We start from the raw sequence: 22715 nt of genomic DNA, 5'->3' as shown, positions 1-22715 counted from the left end.
AAATTCAACGTTCAAATATAACATGTATAATAAGGGGGAGCCTAGCGATGATGCTACATCGATGTATTAACTCAAATTGGTGCTGACCAATGTTTATAATGAAGAATACCGGACGGTTTGTAAATAAGCACAAACGTGAAGGCCAATAGTGGGTCCGGTAGGGGCGATGGCGGCACCCAGTGCTCGGCTCCATATAAAATTGACCCAGGTGTCATTGTCAAAATGGTAAAGGAAACATACGATATGGTTATCTTAAACCGGAAACAAGGTAACGCATGTGTAAAAAAGACACAAATCAACCCAGAAGAAAACAGTTTGTTATAAAAACAAAAACACCGTTTGTAAACACTATATATACATACACTATTACACTTCATAGGTAAACCCCACAACAGGGATGCACTGACAAACCCTGGTCAATATTTCCATGCCTTTTATTTGATTTGAATGTTATATTCACTGGATTTCAGTGGCGTAGCTACATATCATGAGGTCGTAATTGTAGGCCTCGTGACAACTTTGTTGAAATATGAAAAATTAAATAACACACAAAAAAAAACCAAAAAAAAAACAAACTTATAGCTACTGGAAAACTTTGAACAACTAAAAAGTTTGGCTTATAACCAAATTTTGGTGTTTATTTAAAGACGTGCAGGGTGTATTGCCATTCGGAACTCCTCGGCCATGTTTTTCAAAAACAACCGAATGGGTGTATTGCTTGATTTTATTGTAATACATGTAATTGCAAATATAATTAAGTCTGTGTAATGCACATATAAAAGTCTCCAAACGCACATAGAACCAATTGGCCTACAAGTTTTTTGAGTCCTAGCAACGCCCCTGGAATTTCATCTGGGAGTAGGATTGTCCAAGGTTTTGATTAAGATACCACCTGCTCTGATAATTTTAGTTTGTTATAGGTACGAAAAACCGAACGGGAATTATAAAATAAACCGCGAATAATTACGTCCCTTGTTTCCAATTTTTCCATGAGCTGAAAACGTGATCGAAATCCATGTAAATTTGCAGAAGGAATGTCCGTGGATGTGGTCAGTATCTACAGCACCATTTTTACGTGAAAATTATAATAAATTATGCCCTTTAAAGTCACCAATTATGTAAATGACTGATCTAAAATCCCCAAATTTGCATTTGTCATATATTTTCGCGAGTTTTCAATGCCAGCCATGAGGGTTCAAGCACATGTTTTAGGTGCGTTGTGTTGATGCATTAGCCAATACCATTCACTAATTTTATTAGTTTTCTATAAAAAACTTTTTTCTATGGGCTTCTGGTAACATAGAGACGCCATTTTGGGGTGGGTGCACATACTGGGACACGAGACTGGAGACTTTTTATACAAAAAACCTCACTAGCTATTTTTAACTACCAATAATATGTATATTATATGCATAGGATCGCATGTATGACATCACTGGTCATAGTTTAGAATCGTGTTAAATTGTTGACACAAAAGTTTAAACTTTAAATAAATAAATGTAGCAGTGAAATGCTCAGGCCAAAAAAAAAAAAAGGTCTGTTTCCGGTCGCCCGACCAACCCTCTTATTTCCGCGCCGACCCTATACTTTTTATTGGTGTAAAAGTTAACTGCGCGCATATTTAGTACTTTTCGGTACTTCCTTTCCGTTAATTCTTTGGTCTCATTTCGAATTCGGTAATTTGATAAGCAGTCTATTAAAATGGCGGCACCCATGTCGAGTTCGTCAGTCAATAATCGTACAGTTATATATTAATCCTGCATAGCAATGTCCATGCTCTCCACGAGATCCTCGTGGGTATAACTGTAAGTTATGTGACGTCACACAGTGTGACTCTTTGATCTGAAGCCGATAGAATGTGTTTATTCAGTTCAATGCATGTATAAAATGGTGTTTTAATTAACTTGATGAAGGATTTTCACTACAGGCTTAATAAATAAGTTTATGACCATTGATTACTACGGATAAATTAATAAGTGGTAAAATGCAAACATGAAGAAAAAAGGCAGGTTAAACAAACATGTAAATAAAATGTAAAAATGGTAATTTTCTATGTTTTCGGACAGCGAAAAAAATAATTAATTTAAGGTGTCCGAACTCTTAGGTGAATTACGGTATCACTTTCAAATAGTTGGTGTCTTAAATTTAGTACTAAACATATTTTTGAGATTTAAATAAGAAATTAAGTTTCATACTCTTAATTCAGTTGAGAATGGAAACGCTTTGTGAACACGGGTCAGGTGTACTTCGGAGATCATTGAAGTGACAAAAACAGCTTCTGACAATGTTTGGAATTTTAATATTCTATCAAATATAAGAATAGCATTATAGCACAAATGTGAAATTGGTAAATATGAAAAATTGACAAATCTGAGACACTCTTTTTCGACATCTGTCATACAGACAAACATGTTCAACAATACATGCATTTATATTCTAGAAAATGTATATCTATACATTATAATTAATACACATTATACAGTTCTTAATAAATGAATGGACTTGTATTTACATTTTATGCTTTAGTACCTTTTAAAATTGTCTCATACGCAGTTAATATGGTTGTTTTTGAATAAAAGTCAGCCGCCTTCTATTCTAGATCACTTCCCCCCCCCCCCCAAAAAAAAAAAAAAAAAAAAAAAATGCCTACCTACCTACCCTCTTTTTTTTGGGAAGGAGACCGGAAACGAACCTATTTTTTTTTTTGGCCTCAGAGGAAATTCACCAACATTGTCTTTATCCCTCCAAAATAGTTACAATTTAGATATCACAAATAACTATCAAACATTTGTCAGTAAATGTATCTGTTTATATGGCCATTGAAGGTGGGCATGTGCTAGTCTTCTGATTTCAACTAGGTGTGAGCAAATTAAGCTGCTTCTGTTTTATTGATCTATGCTGGAGATGGCCAAACAGTTATGGTCAACCCAGACTGTTTACTGAATATTGCTTGCATTTCATGTAGCCTTTGATCAATATTTAAACCAGTCTACAGTATGTCTTAGTCCAAATAATTGTACGTTGGTGGATTTTTTTTTAGATTTTTGATATGGCAAATCCTTCACGTACAAATTGTTTAGTATCAAAAGTGGGTAGTTGTTCCGATCGGGATTCCGGGTTAAAGCATATAGAGTCTATAAAATATCATAAAAACAAGAAATATTACCAGATAATATTATTTTATATTAGTTCCGTACACAAAAAAATAAATATCCAACTTATAATTATGAGTTTGACGGCTTTTTTTCATTTCATTCTGTCAAAACATAACGATATATACATGAAGGGCACCTGCAAGGCTTCAGGGCACAGTTTTAAATCGCTCGGAACATTTCGGCCATGGCCGAGTTGTTACGATTGTATAACGAGGTCTATCTCGAAGCTTTGTCGGAGGAGGCCGAGTTATTACGATTGTATCGAGTTGTTCCCCTTCGCATAATTGTTTTTGTGTCAGTCAACTTTCGTTTTATTGGAAAGGTAAACAACTTGTTTTAATGCATTAAATGCTTGTTTAGTGCAAAATAACATTTCACTTACATGGTAAAATATAAATATAACGGTTTATGATCAATTTCAACCATAAAATACTTCACTTAAAACAATTTCAATATTTTTAAAACACCCCCGTTTTTTGCACATTCCCGTTTAGACGTTAGGGATTGGAAGAATCCCGTATAACACATCTATTATTTTAGACTACAGTATGTCTATATTTAGAAAGAGAAAAAATATCTTAGTACAGTAGGTATGTTTGTTTTTTCGATCAAGACACTGGTTTGTTGAATTTCATTTTTACTATAAATTGTCATAAAATAAATTTAAGCCAGTAAATTTTGAGGTTACATTGTTTGAAATCTTGGATATTCGCCAAACAAAAATTGATGATAATAATAAAAACAGTAAAAAATATGAAAGTGCAAGAAAATATCTTTCAGGGGTGAGAGCTAACAGTTTTGATGGCTGAAACTGAATGAGGATAAAAAAATGGTCTGCAAAGTATGCGTGTTTATGAAAAAATAGGCCCCATTGTATAATTTTGGACTTCCCTAATTTTTGCTTGACTACCTGAAATTCAGATCTTGTGAATAATGTTAGTGTCTCACCCTGATCACCCATGATGTTAACATTTTATGGATGTTATGAAAATAATGGAATAATTATTGCTGATATTGCCAATTGGCCGCATTATAGCAGACACACGGTGTTAATATCTCTGCCCTCCAGCATTGTGTTACCAGACGATTGCAATTATATTATGACAATTTAATTTCTCCGGTTGTGTGGTAGAGCTGTAAGGGGGTCTCAAAAGTAGTATATTTCACCAACTGCTGGTGAAGTTTGCATCCATCTTTGACCAATATTTGCAATCTTTAAAGCAAATGCAGACTAAAACTACAACATTTATTCTTAAAATGTAAACATCTCAAAGAGCTAAGATAACATTTTACTTAAAGTGTATTGTATGCCAATATGAAATTTTGAAAAGTGTCAAGATCACGATTCAGGGCTTTTTCACCTTCTTTGCTAGGGGCCGAAATAAGGCTACTTCACATTTGGGAAAAATCTCATATTTTCCCAATTTCCAGAATTATTTTTTTTGCCTGCTTATCTCATGTTATCCAGACAAAACTGTATTATTCCGGTACAACATCATCATTATTGGAATACTCATTTTTCACAAATGTTCTGTCAAAGAAATTAAACTATAATATTGAAAATAACGCTTATATGTCACTTGAACATACATGTAGTATAAATTTGACTTCTTAAGGAACAGTTGCCTCAATGATATCACCTGTTTCATTGATACCACATACATATTAATGCGATAAAATGTCTTTGAGTCATCACATGTGTCATTTTTGTACAATCAGAGGTATTCGGAAGATGTTGTTTTCTTGGGAATATGACTACAATTGAAAGGATATACAACTGTAACATGTATACATTTCATTTATGAAAGCGTATTAGGAGTGTAAATATTCTGTAATGTTTTCATCAGAGTGTAATATTGCCAGTACACAATGGGGAAGAGTGGCTGGAAGACTGTCTACAATCGATTGAGGCCCAGACATTCACAGGGACACTGCAGCTGAGCATCTACCTGGACTCGTGCCAGGTGTGCCATAGTTTTAAAATAAGTCAACAAAACAACAACAGTTTAAAATGTTTTTACCTTTACTTTAAAGTAAAATCAATGAAACAATCTGCAAAACAAATACTTCTTCATTAAGCTTATGTGCATGTGGAATTTTACTAGTTTAAATTCTTGGATTGTGAACATAAATTGAATTTGTGTACATGTATATATTAGTATTTCTTTAAGAAACCAGTTGTTTTTCATTTTATACCCATCGTAAATCTGCAAGCAAGTTTTATTGCGCTATGTTAAAATGATGTCAAAAAAGTTTTTAAAACTAGTCATGTATGTATACATGTAATATAAGAATTGTTATACTGCATTTTTATCCTGGTGGTAGTAATTGACTCTTGTGGTTTGTGCATATTCTGCATAAATCCACTCTTAGGTTGGAATCCTCTCTTGTAGAATGCATCCTATCAGATCAAAATGCTATACCAATAACTCTACTTCAATTTGGTCCTTTGAGAAAGAAAAACATAAATGTCTTGTTTGTAGTTTGTTAATTCACATATTCACAAATGATAATGAAAAATGTTTGAGTTATAATCTAGCTTTTGTATTTTCTGATTACGGAAATACTGGTTATTTCCCAGACGGCTGAGCATTGTTAATTTCCCATAACCTTGGTTGTAATAAATTTTGTATATCATATTTAATGTCTGTTATTGTATAATTAACTTGCAGGATGGATCAGAGTCCATTATAGTAAAATGGAAGGACAGACTTGGAAAGAAATCCATAGAAGTTATGATTGGCTCTCACAAAGATGATGGTGGCCCTAGAGGAGGTAATAAGCAGGCGACAGAATGTTAAAAATGTTCCAGGGCCAGGGCTTTTCTATTGTACCCACGATAGTCGGACCCATACCCAAAGCAAAAAATATGATATTTTTCCCAATCTTCAGAAAAAATCTCATTAAAAAAAAATATGCCATTCTTTTTACCTGCACTGGTTCATTCAACATCCTAATAAATTATGTGATGTAAAGTTTTGGGGATAATTGAATTCAGAAGTCATTGATTTTCATCACATTCGGAGATCCGTATGAAATATTATCTGTCATTATTCATTGCAATAGATATTTACACCCCAAGGAATGATATTTCAGCCTTTAACGGTCTTTTGAAAGGGAAAAGATATTAATATTTAATAATTTTCTCCTTGGCAGAAGACTTGTCATAATTTTACAAATTTTCCCAAAAGCTTAAGGGTGTCCCAAAATAAACAAATGATTGACAGGTGATAAAAAATTTGCAAATCATCAAAATTGCAATGTCAGTCTAAAGGAAAATTGATGAGGTACAAAAACCGATAATCACTGTTTACACATATCCAATATTATTTGATAAGGACATTTGAGAAGATAATGGTGAAAAGATGATGATGAGAATTTAATTGTTAGAATATTAGTGAATACAAATAAAACCTTACCATTATGGTGTGTATGTGCTCTGTCTGTTTTGTTTTATTTTATATATGTATAAGATATATACTACTAAGATGTATTTTGACTTCAATCTTTGAAAAAAAAAAGGCATTTCATAAAGGACAAAAATGGAAACTTTGGATAACGCGAAACATCGGATAACTCAAGGTTTTAGGTCAAGCCCTGGCTGCCTAGAGTTATTGCAGTTTAACTGTATATGTATGCCCAACACAGTTACCTTGAAAAGTCATTGAAACAATACCACTTCCTTCAAAGGCTTTGTGCATATCCAAATTATCTGGGCAATTTATTCACATACTTTTCCCATTTAGTATGTTTTTCCATTTCAGTTGGTTATGCCAAGAATAAAGCTGTGAGCCAAAGTTGTGGAAAATATCTGTGCTTCCTTGACTGTGTAAGTAAGATGGGATTTTTCCTTTAAGTGTGTGTGCGGGGGGGATATATACATGGGTATAACATTATTATTTCTGATTATTATTCAAGTAAGATTTGTACACAATAAACATATACTTGCTTAGCACGCAAGTTAACCATTCACTACTTGCATGTAAAAGTTAATAATTTATTTCATTACTGACTGAACAAAAAAAACAAAGAACAAAAACTTGTGAACTGACTGATTAAATTGCTCAAACCATGCACTTTAGATTTTTCATTACAATCTAATTGTTAGCACAAATTGGTTGAATTAATTGATGAATGCACTGAGGTTACCAATTACAAATAAACACTCTTTTCTTTGAAGATTTCCCCTAACATGCCTTTTCTCCCTGCAGGATGATGTTATGCATGCTGATCGGATACAGGAGCAGTACAAGGCCTGTGTGGCTCATCCAGATGCTGTAAGTTCAGACTATGATGTTATACATTGTACATATCAGACTCAGAGATGTAGGAGCTGGGGCAGTATCCACCGCTATAATATTTGAGGAGCGGCGAAAAGTTAAAACTGCCATTTTATTAATTATGTTTCTATAATGATGAAACACTGTTGAGGTCCTTGATATAATAGAATGTTCACCAATTACTGTCATGTAACCAGCGTCTGATGTATGTCACCTTGGTAACAGAACACCTTACATCATGGATAATCTGTAACAACTCTGAATTCTTCTCAGGTTTATTCAGAATTGAATACTCTATAAACCTCAAATAAGTACCATGCTTAATGACTAAGAATGACAAATTTATATATTTTATCAGAGATGATGGTACAATTTAAGTCCCTGTCAGCAGAAAACCGGTTATAATCTAAGTCTGAACACTTCCCTTGTTCCGCCCTTATGCATAAATCTTATGCAATATGTTCAAAAACATATATAAAGTTAAATTGATTATTTTGTCATATTAATATGTTATTGTTGACATTTGATATGAACTTGTCAAACATGACTGTGAATGTGTTCCTTGCAATGTCTCATATTCTACTACCAATTGCATGTACTTTTTTTGTGAAAAAATGCATCTGATCACACCATTTATTATAAATGTTTGTAAATTTTCTCAGACCCCATCCAAAAGGGAGGACGCCAACTCCTCCTAAGCCTTCCTATGTGCCTGCATATTCAGTTGTCAAAATAAGCTGAAGCTGATAAACACTGCTCTAGCAATGTTTTAGCCGAAAATGCCTCAGATTTGAATTCTACATAGCTTGGCTAATTAATGTTACATTTACCAAAGCCAAGTTAAAATGTGATTCGGGCTTGTTGATCATAAAGTATTAAATTCTGATGACTGCATGTGTAGTTGCTGAAAACAATTCTCATGTGATCCTGTTTGATGGCTAAACTATTCATGTGCAAAAAATGTGTTTCGTGCAGCGTTCTGCAGAATCAGATTAGATTCAGCAGGAATAGTAAAGTTGTATTGGTAATCATCACTTCTGGGATTGCTCTAGCTTTCCACGTCTTAAAATGCAAAGCTGTTGGTTACAAATTGGCTTGATCATATCATGCGGATTGAAATTGCATTTGTTGATTTAACTATTGTAGTTTGAGATAAAAGTAATAAGGGCTATTCCATTTAAACATATAACCATGGGGGGAAGGCACTTTTGAATTATGCCACATCCCTACGGAAGCAAATTTACCCTTTTGGGGCCCAAAATAGCGATAAAAAGGTACCCACCACATGTACTATTTAAATAATTGCCTTCCCCCTGTGGGATATATGTTTTACTTGAAAATCCCTAAGTCATAGTAATAATAATCTCCCAATGGTGGAAGTCTTAAGCTCTGCACCAGGTACTTTCTTCCTTAAAGGTGAACTCAATCTCCCAATGGTGGAAGTCTTAAGCTCTGCACCAGGTACTTTTTTCCTTAAAGGTGAACTGTTATAATACAAAACCCAAAGTAATTTATTATCAGCTGTAGCAAGAGTCGGTGCAGAGCAGAAACACTGGAAAGTGGATTCTGCTGCCTATTTGTAAAAATAGAGATGTCAAAAAAGGCTTGTGAGTTATGCACCAGTCAATTGTAATCACTGCCCCCCCCCCCCCCCCCCCCCCCTATTTCGGAGCATTATTACTGTTCAGCCTTGAAATCCCCTATCTAAAAAGTATTGTATTCTCCTTGTGTCTGAGTGTTATTTATCATTTTGGTTTTACAGTACTTGTCTTATTTCCAACTGACTTGTCCCCTAAGAGTGCAATGAAATTGAGCAAAATAACTTACATATAATAAGACATTGAAAAAAATGCTTTAAACAGGGAGAAAACATGCAATTTCTTTCTATTAAAATTGATATTCTTTTCTCTCTAAAATTGCTTAAATCTCAGAAATTCTTTAACCAACTGCAAAAACTTTTAAGATGTTTATAGATCTGTCTGGAATATTCAGATATTTTTCAACTATGACTTATTATATGGAAGACAATGGAGTCATTTATCAGGGTATCATATAACAAATAACAATTACTATTGTTTTATTTCTGCATTTACATCTGTAGATGCAATGTTTGCGATACAGCTTTTTCTGATTGCTTGTAAGGCAATAAAGTTGTTATGTGTCCTGTCTGTAAATATAACGTAGAAGGAAATTGCATCTATTATTTTCTGTTTGATAAGAGGGAAACAAAAGCGGACAGAATATTTGTGAACATCATTTAACTAGCATTACTTAATGGCAACGGCTATATCCATTCAAATAAAATGGAGAAAACATGATCAAAGTAATTACTTGAATGTAAAAGTGTATTGTTTCAATTATTATAAATCACATTTCTTTGTTAAATTGTTGATTGTACTTATATTTTGTAGGGAAATCTGTCCCCAATTTCTTGAAACATCTTAAATCCTAAGCTCGCTAGTTGTTGTGTTTTTTTTATTGATAATTTGTGTAATATTAACATTCTTAAGGGTTTTTGAACTTCAAAAGGAAATTGTCATGATAAACTTACCCTGGTACTTTTATTAAGTAAAATCAATATTATGCTTCTGGTGAAATATAATTTTTTGGGCACACTCATGAGTTAAACATATTGCAATCATATGCTGAAACAAAATACTATCATCTAGGAAATTTAGAAAGTTTCTTCTAATTTCAGTAGGTCTTTCAATCCTTATGATTCCTGTATTTGTTGGCATATAGTCTAAGTTGTCAAGTTCTAATTATTTATTTATAAAACACCCATTAAGACTTAGATATAAAAATGTTACAGTGAGTCTTCAATATGGCTTCTTTTGACCGACTGTAAATTGTATTCCTTGTTTTTAAAATAGCAGCTTTTCTAAAAGCAGGTTAAAATACGGTAAAAAAAATCATACAGGGATGTGATTTGTCTCTAATGGCCCCAGAGACCCCTTCATCCACCCCCACCCCCACCCCCCCCCCCCAAAAAAAAAGATTAAAAAAGTTATTTGGTTGCTTTTGGTTGTTTTAGTTGATATTCAAGTTTGCTTCAAATTTGAAGTCAGGAGTCCCCTCAAAAGAGCTTCTTAAAAGCCAGTTTTTTTTCTACGGCAGTGTGCTTTTGACCCCCAAGAGCGCCCAAAGAACCCATGCCCGAAATGGTTTCATCCCTCCAGCTGCCAGGTCAATCACATCCCTTTCATGTTTGAATCTTGAGACTTAATGAAAATGGGCCAGGCAGACTCTGGATCTATACCATTAACTAAATTTTAATGACAAGAAACTACAGCCTCTTTTTCCCCTATTCTTGATGATTTCCATCCTACTATTGAGTCCACTGTATATAGCGAGGCTTGTTAAGATTGTTCTTATTATTGCAGATTATTGGTAGTAGATTCCACAGAGAGCCAGAAGGGTCCACAGCCAGGTTTACAGACTGGGCTAACACCATCAACCAGCAGCAACTGTTTACACAGGTAGTTTTCATACTTTCTATAACAAAACAAATGGGAAAAGAATCCACAACTTTATGTAATGCTCATCACTTTTTGCTTTCAAATAAAGTGTCAGTCTACCATTCCTTAGAATACAACCTACATTTTCAGCCAATGAAATCGCAGACAGTCAACCATTAAATAGTAGACTTGATCATTAAGAATTTCAACTTTCGCGCATGTTTAAAGATCCGCCTACTGCCAATCATCCGATACACACTCACTGCGTCAGATTTTGCGTCGATAATTTATCAGCCAATGAGGTTGTATTCTAAGTCAGATAGATGACATGAAGTGGATTCTTAATGATTAAGGACTCACTCGCTACACTCACTCTGCCCATTCTTAATCATTAAGAATTCACTTCATGTCATCTAACTATTACTTAGAACATCTGCAGTGGCTGTCCAGCAGCTGACTTAATCATTAATTAAACCATAATTAATAATTACTCATTTAGTATTGCCTATTCTTGTACTGTGAAATCATTAATGTTCGTGGGACATTAATGTTCGTGGTTTTCGTGGGTTTGGTGATCCATGAATTCAAGATCCCACGAAATAAAGACCCTTTATTCTCTTTTTCAATTGCCATGTTATGTACATACTCTAGTTTATTCGTTAAAGAATCCACAGTATACATGAGTAATATCTGTCTCACTGTATATCTTACTATCATTGCTTTATTGATATATTATATATGCCTTTAACAAATAATAAACCAAATCATTTTAATGTGTTTTTATTGACCAAATGACAGAAGCACGTGCTTTAATATGTGCTGTTCATGAAAATCTACCAGGTTTACAAGATGTGAGTGATGAGTGTCGGTTCTCGATTTTTTTTCTTTAATGAAGTAATTAATCGATTACATTGGAGGTTACTGACAATGTACACAACAACGCGTTCAATATCCTTATTAAACTAAAACGTGTGCATAAATATTGAAATGAGATGATATTCAAAAGTGATTGAATTTGTAAACATCAGCTATCTTGAGGGATTGTTTTCTCAAATATACGAACCTACATTCTTAAATTCTTAATTGGCATTCAATGGCTTCGCCTATCTATATTTGGGATCAGGGTACATCTTCTTTTATGACCTTAATTTCCAATTAAACCGATAATTGGCATGATTATATGCACTAATTGGCATGTCGTACCACTTAAGCGAGTGTCATAAACCGCGTGACGTAGAAGACGGAAACCACGGGCCGGCGCGTGGAGATGATACAGTTTTGAATATTTCATTTTTCAAAAATGAAAAACCACGAATTCAAGTACCCACGAAATTGTAATTTTTCGGCAAACCACGAAATTTCATGCCAACGAATATAAATGATTTCACAGTAAATGATTCTTGCTAGTGTGCATTGAACCCCTGCACATTACACGGATCAGTCTTTACAAATGAATGGTTGTTTTTGTTAGAGGCTACTATATTATTTATTACCGAGGTGTTTGCTGGTGATACCATTGCCTAATTAATGACCGTAAACATTAATAGAGAGTAATATTGTGTAGATATGGTATAAAAAGATATATGATTTTTAATAATTGGAATAAATTCATATTGTTAAGATACTTATTCCGGCTTCATATGCAATGAATGCTGATCTCTCATCGTTGCAGGCTTACACCTCCCACGGTCCAACAGTAATCATGCCCACGTGGTTCTGTAGTCGAGCTGTCTTTGACATAGGGGGAGGGTTCTGTGAGGGAGGAAAGGTAACTATAGCATCCTTTGCTAGCAACAGCTGTTACGCATCGGGGGATCTTTTTTTCGAGAGTTTTAAGTAAAATCCATCCAGAAACAGTGAAATAAGTCAATAACTCATATTCTTGGCTATTAAATCATGTGATGCAGCAAATTGAATGACCACTTGGTATTTACACCTTATAAAAGCTATGGCCTGTGAGGGAGGTAAGGTAACCTTTGCAGCCACATCTCCAAATATATCCCATCAGTTTGGTATTTAAAGGTCATTGTCTGTTTTTGTCATCTTCACAGACAATTATTAATAGGTTGAGTTTACTCGTGTCATCACTGAAGAGTACTTAAGTCTATTCTGTAGGGGTTTGGCATTTTTATTTAAGGAAATTGTATACACAAGAGAGCTATTTTCAACATTTGTTGTAGCCAGAAACAGAGCTGCATGGATTAATTTGAATATCAGACTTAATTTAAATGCACAGACATCTTGATGCTCCTATTTAAGTATGCATCAAAGTCTTAATCATTAAAATGTCAAAAGACGAAGCCATTTAATGTGATCCTTGCTCTGAATTAAAGACACAAAATTTATTCAAAGAATGTTAATGTCTAGGATGTTCAGCAGTCATTTGTATAAAACTGGTTTTGTCTTTGGTTCTTAACCTGTTTTTTCATGAATAAACACTAAACTTCAACTGGCATATTCTCATTTGAACATAATTCTGTAATTCTATGCCTTAACTTATTCAATTTCCAATAGCTTTTCTCATGATCTCCAACAAAATAGAGTATTTATGTCCCTGTTTTAAATAACTATTACCAATAGAGCTCTTTTTCAAGGTCTGACCCTATAAAAGAATTGACCATGTACTAGATTTAAGATTTAAAACATATAACTATGCTCTGCTTACAAATTATTATGCTTAAAATTTGGACCAAACACTTGAACTTGTTAAAGGGTAATTGTAATATTCAATGTTCATATGTATTAAACAGGTTTTCATTGGAAACATGTCTACCTAGTACTTCTTATTCTTTTATATAGAAATGTGCCTTAGAATGACCCTGCAAGGGATCAAGCTAAGAGACTTAATGAGAGGAGAAGTCTCCTGAATCTGTCCAAAATCTCCCTATCATAAGCTGAGGGAGAGGTTTTTAGCTCTACTGCCCAAAGGCCAAAAGAGCTTATGCGATGGTTATGTGTACGTAGTATGTGCGTCCGTGCGTCTGTAAACAATTGCTTGTGAACATGATACAGTCTTCAGTTTTGATTGTATCTCGATGAAACTTGTACAGTATCTAGATATCAATTAGAGCTCGGTTCCTTTCCAGATCTGCCCATGCCTGCCTAGATTATGGCCCTTGATAAAATAAAAAAATGCTATTGTGTAAACACTAGCTTGTGAACACGATACAGTCTTCATTTTTTATTGTATCTTGATGAAACTTGTACACTATCTAGATAATTATCCATTAGAGCTCGGTTCCTTTCGAAAACCAGCCAGATCCGCCCATGCATGCCTAGATTATGGCCCTTGATAGTATAAAAAATGCTATTGTGTAATTACTGGCTTGTGAACACGATACAGTCTTCAGTTTTGATTGTATCTGGATGAAACTTTTACAGTATTTAGATATCCAATCGAGCTCGGTTCATTATGAAAACCAGCCAGATCCGACCATGCATGCGTAGATTATGGGCCTTAAAAGTATTAAAAAAAAAGTTTGTCTGTAAACAATTGCTTGTGAACATGATACAGTCTTTAGCTTTGATTGTATCTCGATGAAACTTGTACAGTATTTAGATATCCATTTGAACTCGGTTCCTTTTGAAAACCAGCCAGATCTGCCCATGCATGCCTGGATTATGGGTCTTGAAAGTATAAAAAATGCTAATTTAAGCTAAGTCTATTTTTAGCCAAGTCTACATGCGCAAAGTCTATTTTTAGCCAAGTTTACATGTAAAGTCACAATTGCTTTTGAAGGTTTGTTCAAATTATTCCTTATGGTCATTACAGTCCCCCCCCCCCCAGAGATTGTCCTGTAAGGGACCAGTGCGGCAAATGCGAACCCGGCGACGTTGGCGGAGGCCCAGGGAAGAGTTCTCTTTTATTTGTAAGGGACGGACTCCCCCCCCCCCCCCCTTCAATTGGGAAATGTTAAAAACCTTTTTGTCTGAAACCACTATGCAAATCCTTGCTATTTTGAACAAGGCTTTATTTAGTTATTTAGTGGTCTACTACCATGGTTGTTCAAATTATGCCCATTTGGTCAAAACTGGCACTGCCCTGGGTGTCACAATTTTCCTAGATACTTATGAAATATTTTCAAAATCTTCTTGTTTCAAACCACAAGGCCCATACCTTTGATGTTTGTTGTGGAGCATCATGTGATGCAGTTGAAAACATTTGAAATAATGCCCCTTGGCCAAAAGCTGGCCCCACCCCTTTTGACTTACTTATTAATTTTTAAAGCTACAGTAATGAAATTTTGACCATGTGAACAGTTTTGCAAACAAGCATTAATGTTGTCCTTGGATGTCCTTGACTTTGACCTTTGACCAACTTTTTATTTTTAAAGCTACAGAAATGAAATTTTGACGATGAGTACAGTTTTGAAAGCAAATATTTTTTACCCTCAGATCTCCTTTACTTGTCACATATTAAAATAGTTCATGCAACTCATCTGCTTACCACATTCCTGTCCTCAAATGTTGAACGTGCAGCGTTTTCAGCTAACCCAAACACTAAAAGTGAACTATATATTTGTTGCCTATTACTCAAACGTACATGCTCTGGATTGAAAATGACAATAAGAGCCATGCCAGTAGAGCATAGGCCCTTTTGGGCCTCTTGTTCTCTATTAGGTCCATAGGAGAGACTCATCACATGATGAAAAATTTTCGCTGTTTGATCCCAGCCTCACAAGTTACTGTAGAATAATATCAAAATTACTTGACTGCCAATTTCCGATTGGGTATCAGCATAGTAGGGTGAGTGCTGCCTTTAACTCTCTAAAGTGTTTACTAGTTGCATTTTATTGAGTAAAATGCACTTAATGATTAATGGGAAAGATGAATAGCATCATTTTCTGAATGGTTCATTCTGGGAAGTGTTGTGTATGTTTGCTGAGTGCATTTTTGTTGGTTAAAACTACAAACAGTGCATTAAAAGATAGAATTAATCAAAAGAGGAGTATGACAAAAAGAACTTTATAATAGGATGCTTTTCTGACAACCTATGTCACATCTTGTTCGGTGTATAAACATGCATCTCTACGATGTGGTTCCTGTGATTCCTTGTTTATAGATTTAGTGAAACAGGATGCCAAATAAATCATCCAACTCTTTATGTACAGATAATGTGCTTTGTTAGCTGTATAGCACTAGTATGCCTGTATATTGTTTATTAAAGGGTGTGCCAGAGGACCTTTTATTTTTCTACAAGCACCTGGAGCTGGGTGGGGGCCTGTATCGGGTAGAGAGGGATCTGCTCATGTATAGATACCACCCTGGGGCAGCTACTTTCTCAATCTCAGAGTAAGTTACCTGTAAATGTTGGTTCTAACTTACTATACGCCCACATAGAAATAAGGAGGTTGCATCCTATTCCAACGTCTCTTGAAAAATAGCACCTACACACATAATACACCACAGTAATGTAGTTTAGCATGAGCTGTTGTGCATCAGCCATTTCTGTTACATTTCACTGATTCTTACGAATGTTATGGCCCTTGACATTAAAAAAAATGGTCTGAAAAATCTTGTGTGGCATTAATTTCTAAATTTATTGCATTATTTAACATTTTTCTTAGTTTAACAGGAGCTTGGGCACATAAATTAATAAAACTAAATGGTCTGAGTTCCTTTGTGTTGCATGTAGCGCTAAATATATTGAGCCTATTTTACATTTCACTGGTTGATTTTTCAACTCGACATTTAACCAGGTGGCATCTGGGGGTGTTCATCATAACAGTTTTAGTTCAAAGTTAAGTTTGTCAGAAGTCATATTACATAAAAATCTTGAATTGTGAGGATGTTTTAATCGGGTCTGAAACATTTGGAAATGGGTTTTATATGCTTCTGTTTACAATGCTCGTTCCTTTTTATGAATGACTTAGGTTTTGGTATGGCAACTAAATCTTTTCAAAAAAACAACTTGTTTGTATGTGTACATGTTTATTTTAAGAGATACCATATGGAAGCACAGGGTGACATTCCTTCAACAACAGGTTCTCTCTAAATGGAAGGAATTTACCATATGGAATGCTGGGAAGCAGGGGAGAAAACTCTACAGGTCTCTCTCACCAGAAAACCAGGCTAAAGTATGTTTTAATTCTTCCACCTGGATCAAGTATTCTATTAACTTGTCAATTTATTAGAATACCAGTCTTGAATGGTATTATTAAATAAGTAGAAGGCTTTCTTCATTCATAATTCTTTAAAGATGTACTTTAAGAATGTACTTTAAGTTTTTAAGCTTCCTTTTATGGTTATCTCTTTTGGAGGAGCACTTTTGAAAATGGCTATAAATGTTCATATCCCTCATATTTTGTGGATATCATCTCCTGAGAATTTGAATTTCTTTAACTGCTTCAAAGAAACAATGAGCATGCAGCTAGTTTCTCATATGTTATAAACTAATAATCTAACAATTACAAATTGCAGACTTGGTAGTAAACTGTCTCCCTATTATTACCCTTCATGGTAGACAATTTTGCAGAGAAATTGTAGCTTATATCATTACCTCATGTCTGGATTCTGGTCAAGATTTATGCATTCATCAAGAAAGGGAAGATTTAAGGTGTCACAGTTATAAGATATCTATGATGAGTTTTCATCTGGACAGGAAAATTTAATCGGAGGGCATTTGCATAAACCCATTACGAGGCTTTTCAAGTTACCAGCTAATGCAGCATGCCAAACGGTCAGATTTTCTGGTGTGGATAGGAAACACATGATGTTTCTTTTTCTTTCTTTCTTCCTTAAATTCTCTATTTGTGTTAAATTTGACACTTAAAATGCAACGTGTGCCACATCATGATGCCTAGTAATTTTAGACTAATTTTAATGAAGAATAAATGAAAGTATTATAAAAGAAGTAGAAAACTGTGGTTGCTAGTGATCTCGAAGGCCAAATGGGACCTTTTTTACACAGGATAGGCATTTCTGGTGAATTTAGCCATACTGGAAAATTACGTCTCCCCAATTCGAGGAGAGGCATATTGATTTTGCCCCGTTCATTAGTCAGTCGGTCACATACTTGTCAGTCCGTATGTCACACTTTGTTTCCGTTCAATAACTATAGAATACTTGGGCCCAGGAACTTGGTATGCAGGGTAAAGTAAATGACCTCTGATGATTTTGAGACCAGTATGTCAAAGTTAAGGTCATGGTGACTTATTGGTGGCTTTATGCGTGTTGGTCAAGACTTGTAAATGACCTCTATTGATTTTGAGATAAGTAGATCTAATGTCAAGGTAACAGTGACCTTTAGGTAAAAAATGATAGAATAGCGATGACCTTAAACTGTAAAATGGTTTATGCTTAATAACAAAAGATTTTAAGCTTGCACCAATGAATTTCATACTTGGTATGCCAGTTGGTCATAATTACAACTTTATTTTAATGTATGGTTTATGAAAATAACATTTCATTTTGATAAAGAACAATGATATATATTTATACTTAGACAAGGCTTTTAATTAAAAAACTAAATATAGGAACTACTTGATGTCAACATCCATCTTAAATTATCTTAAAGTTTTCTTAGGGTTTTTACACAAATAGCCAATTTATGGTATGCCAGAAAAAAATCATCACATGATAGATATACTTATTCCAACCAGGCCAAATTCATTGGAAATGCCTGTCCAGCATGTTTATATTGTTCTTATTGTTTTACTACTGTTTTACAAGCATAAGATTTGAGGATTTGTGATAAGCATTCTTAACACTTTTACAGGTGATTGCCTTTTGCGATGTGGATGAAAATAAAATCAAAAAGGGGTTTTACACATATGAGGATTCCAAGGTATGTTACTTATCCTAGGTACATGATAAGGCTGAAATAGGATACATTGTAATGATAGTGCCGAGTAATAACAAATTCCTCGGACAAAAGCATGTATGTAGTTTAATTTATACATGTTTAGTTTATCTTGTTAGAAAAGAAAGCTATAAAAGTTGATTTTAATCAGACTTGTGCCCATTTTACTGGTCAAGAAACTTCACCAAACTTGGTCTTTTTTAATGCTTCAGCCTTTCTAGGTTTAGAGATTCTTATTAGTAACTTACCATATGTAAAACTTCTCTCAGCATTTATTTGTACCAATCTTGAAATTTGGAGTTTTGGGGTCCCAACACATTTCATGTTTGTTTGAGAAATAGAGTTCATTTATATTATAAATTATCAATATGAAGTTCTGTAATTGCAGATGAAGCCCAAGCCCAAAATTCCTGTGATGCATTTCAAGGATGCTAGACCACCATTTGTTATCTGTGTGAAAATGGTAAGCAATAGTTTGTTTATTCATATTCTTGATCATTTTCAAGAGAAAAGAGAAGGTTACTGGTACAATATTACAAAAGCATATTAAGAACATTTTATCTTATTAGGAATAAAATTTTAAATTGTTTTATGCCAGCAGTATATTGTTTTAAAAAGGTTTATTCATTTTTTTCAAAAACTCAACTTTCCAAATTTGACTGGTCGAAAATGATTAAGCATAAAAGTAAATACCGGTGGAATAAGACAGTGAAAATTGTTAATCTTAAGGAAAAGGTACAATTTAAACTTAAAATTCACCTGAACAATGCATGAAAAAATATGATCTTCTTAATCTCTTCTCATAGCTTTTGTGTTCTTATAGCTTTTGAGTTCTCATTGGCCGCGGTTATAGCCTTGGTGTTTTCATTGGCAGATGTGATAGCCTTGGTGTGTTCATTGGTGGAGGTGATAGCCTTGGTGTTTTCATTGGTGGAGGTGATAGCCTTGGTGTTTTCATTGGCGGAGGTGATAGCCTTGGTGTTTTCATTGGCGGAGGTGATAGCCTTGGTGTTTCCATAGGCAAATGTGATAGCCTTGGTGTTTTCATTGGCGGAGGTGATAGCCTTGGTGTTTTCATTGGCGGAGATGATAGCCTTGGTGTTTTCATTGGCGGAGGTGATAGCTTTGGTGTTTTCATTGGCGGAGGTGATAGCTTTGGTGAGTTCATTGGCGGAGGTGATAGCTTTGGTGAGTTCATTGGTGGAGGTGATAGCTTTGGTGTTTTCATTGGCGGTTGGCAGAGGTGATAGCTTTGGTGTTTTCATTGGCGGAGGTGATAGCTTTGGCGTTTTTCATTGGCGGAGGTGATAGCTTTGGTGTTTTCATTGACGGAGGTGATAGCCTTGGTGTTCTCATTGGCGGAGGTGATAGCTTTGGTGTTTTCATTGGCGGAGGTGATAGCTTTGGTGAGTTCATTGGCGGAGGTGATAGCTTTGGTGTTTTCATTGGCGGTTGGCAGAGGTGATAGCTTTGGTAATTTCATTGGCAGAGGTGATAGCCTTGGTGTTTTCATTGGTGGAGGTGATAGCTTTGGTGTGTTCATTGGTGGAGGTGATAGCTTTGGTGTGTTCATTGGCGGAGGTGATAGCCTTGGGGTTTTCATTGGCGGAGGTGATAGCCTTGGTGTTTTCATTGGTGGAGGTGATACCCTTGGTGTTTTCATTGGCGGAGGTGATAGCCTTGGTGTTTTCATTGGCAGAGGTGATAGCCTTGGTGTTTTCATAGGCAGATGTGATAGCCTTGGTGTTTTCATTGGCCGAGGTGATAGCCTTGGTGTTTTCATTGGTGGAGGTGATAGCCTTGGTGATTTCATTGGCGTTGGTGATAGCCTTGGTGTTTTCATTGGCAGATGTGATAGCCTTGGTGTTTTCATTGGCGGATGTGATAGCCTTGGTGTTTTCATTGGTGGAGGTGATAGCCTTGGTGTTTTCATTGGTGGAGGTGATAGCCTTGGTGTTTTCATTGGTGGAGGTGATAGCTTTGGTGTTTTCATTTGCCACAGTGATAGCCTTGGTGTTGTGATTGGCCTTGGTTGATAACATTTGCTTACCATTTAATGTTGCCTATATCGAGAAACCCTTTCAGGTATACAAATAGACTGGGTTACACTTCTTAGCATTACAGTTCAGTTATTCATCTTGGTCATAAATTTTTGTTGGATAAGCGTTCGTGAAGGGCTGAATGTTTTGTTTGAATGTTCTCTTTTTGTTAAAGGTACTGAGAAATTTGTGACATTTAGCATTAGAACTTCATATTAACAGTATGTTTTTCTAAATACAGTAATGATGTAATCGCTTTAATGTATGTTCTTTCTGATTAAAATTTGACTAACATTTGTGCCAATTGTGCGAATTGAAATAATTTATTTCAGGGGTTAACCGAGGGTGTCTTTGAAGAGAATCTTGCCAGTCTGAACATTACAGAAGGTGTTGACTTCTTCCACTTCAACTGACACACACACACAGCTTAGCTGCTTTTGGTATCGTCACATTGGATAGCCAATTTAAGATGTAGTGCTTGATTATGTCTGATACGTTGAAACGTGAAAGGTTTGACTAAAAACGTGATAGAGTTGACTAAAAATGTGATAGGTTTGTCTAAAATCAAATCGCATCCTTGTCCCAGTCCTCTTGTCCATTTCAGCATTGTTTATACAACAATGCATATGACTGAACAGAAATGTATTGAATAGTAACGGGTTCTGTTACACAGTTATAAAAAGAGACATTCTCATACATTAGTAGGAATCACTCAACATCAACCAATTGATAGCCAGGACTGTTTCTAAGAATTACTTGCTCTTTTTTTCAAAGAGAGCCTCTCATGAATGTGATTGGTGAATGATTAACTCAGTGATATAATCTTCGCATGGTTGGCTACACAGCATTAAACAAGGAACTTGATCTCAATAACAAACGAATAGACATGAATCCAAGCCATGTTAGTGTTTTTTTTAAAACCTGATTGTAATAACTTTTATACTTCATGTCTAACAGGGGACAGAGATAGTTTTCATTAGATAACAATATTCTACAAGGCTCAGTTTTTAGTAAGAAAGACCAGTTTTGTTGGAAGATTCAGTTGGTTTATCAGGCAAAATCTCCCGATTATCCTTATTTAAGGACCTCGGCTTTTATAGCTTTCTCTATCTTGGCTCGGTCCATTGAACATAGAAGTTAGTGTCTTGGTTCCAGATAAAGACGAATGTTTTTCTTTTGTAGATCTAAGGGGCAAAGTGTTTTGTGTTGTCACTTCCCCTATTTTTTTGTGGGATCTGGTCATTTTGTAACCTTTGATAAATTAATTTGTCATTTAGTAACCATCCGTTAACAAAGTGATCAATGGCATGAGTATCATGTCCTGAAGAGAATAAGATACTGAATTTATATAGCACAGCAACCAAGACAACAATTAGGAGACATTCCACAAATTTGGCTAATAACAAGCTTAAAATTAGCATTACTCAATTGAGCGTGTTTGAATGACTTATGCCATTCTGCATACCGTATTATAATATGTATGAAAAGAGTTTTATTGTTGCTCTTTATGAATAACAATGAAGAAAATACTATAAACATGTAATATCAGCCTAAACAGAATCATATTATTTTATCATGAATATATGTGGTCATTAACCACACACGCGCGCGCACTAGCGCACACACAGACACACACACACGATGAAACAAGTGAATAAATATCTGAAGGATAGCTTCAGTCAACTAATTATAAATTGTATCACCGAACACAGGACAAGACAGGTCGCTGGAAGACAGGTCCCCGGTATCTGCCATCGTTTTGTAGATATGATTGTAAAGGTCCTTTCTGCTTGGGAAAAATTGGTGATTACAGTGATCTGACCCAGCAGGCGCTATTTCTTCTCCTATCTGCTGGGCTCTTCGATGCACTTCAGATACATTCACTATCCCCTCCAGACCCTTGATTGTTCCAATGAACCTTTCATCCAGTCGATTGGTGTATGCTGATAGCTACAACCCCAACAAAGTAATTCCATACAGTA

At 35.1% G+C, this 22715-nt stretch overlaps 1 protein-coding gene across 1 annotated transcript; it reads left to right on the top strand.

The window, feature by feature from the left end:
* Nucleotides 1–981: 981 nt before the first annotated feature.
* On the top strand, nt 982–21555 carry LOC128222856 (UDP-GlcNAc:betaGal beta-1,3-N-acetylglucosaminyltransferase-like protein 1). Its single transcript, XM_052932007.1, has 12 exons — nt 982–1049; nt 5003–5119; nt 5828–5930; nt 6920–6984; nt 7367–7432; nt 10819–10914; nt 12566–12661; nt 16061–16185; nt 16835–16970; nt 18611–18679; nt 19083–19157; nt 21066–21555. Exons 1-12 carry the CDS (start codon nt 1035–1037, stop codon nt 21144–21146), a joined length of 1044 nt encoding a protein of 347 aa, XP_052787967.1. The 5' UTR covers nt 982–1034; the 3' UTR covers nt 21147–21555.
* The last annotated feature ends 1160 nt before the right edge of the window (nt 21556–22715 follow it).

Source organism: Mya arenaria, chromosome 2 (assembly GCF_026914265.1).
Source record: "Mya arenaria isolate MELC-2E11 chromosome 2, ASM2691426v1".
NCBI lineage: Eukaryota > Metazoa > Mollusca > Bivalvia > Myida > Myidae > Mya > Mya arenaria.
Note: the sequence above shows the minus strand (reverse complement) of the source record. Positions and strands in the feature narration are given on the sequence as shown.

What these genes read in the sequence shown, in the direction of transcription:
- LOC128222856 (XM_052932007.1), top strand. An exon ending in TCTACCTGGACTCGTGCCAG is followed by an intron (nt 5,120 to 5,827) that starts GTGTGCCATAGT and finishes ATTAACTTGCAG; the next exon opens with GATGGATCAGAGTCCATTAT. An exon ending in TTGTTATCTGTGTGAAAATG is followed by an intron (nt 19,158 to 21,065) that starts GTAAGCAATAGT and finishes AATTTATTTCAG; the next exon opens with GGGTTAACCGAGGGTGTCTT.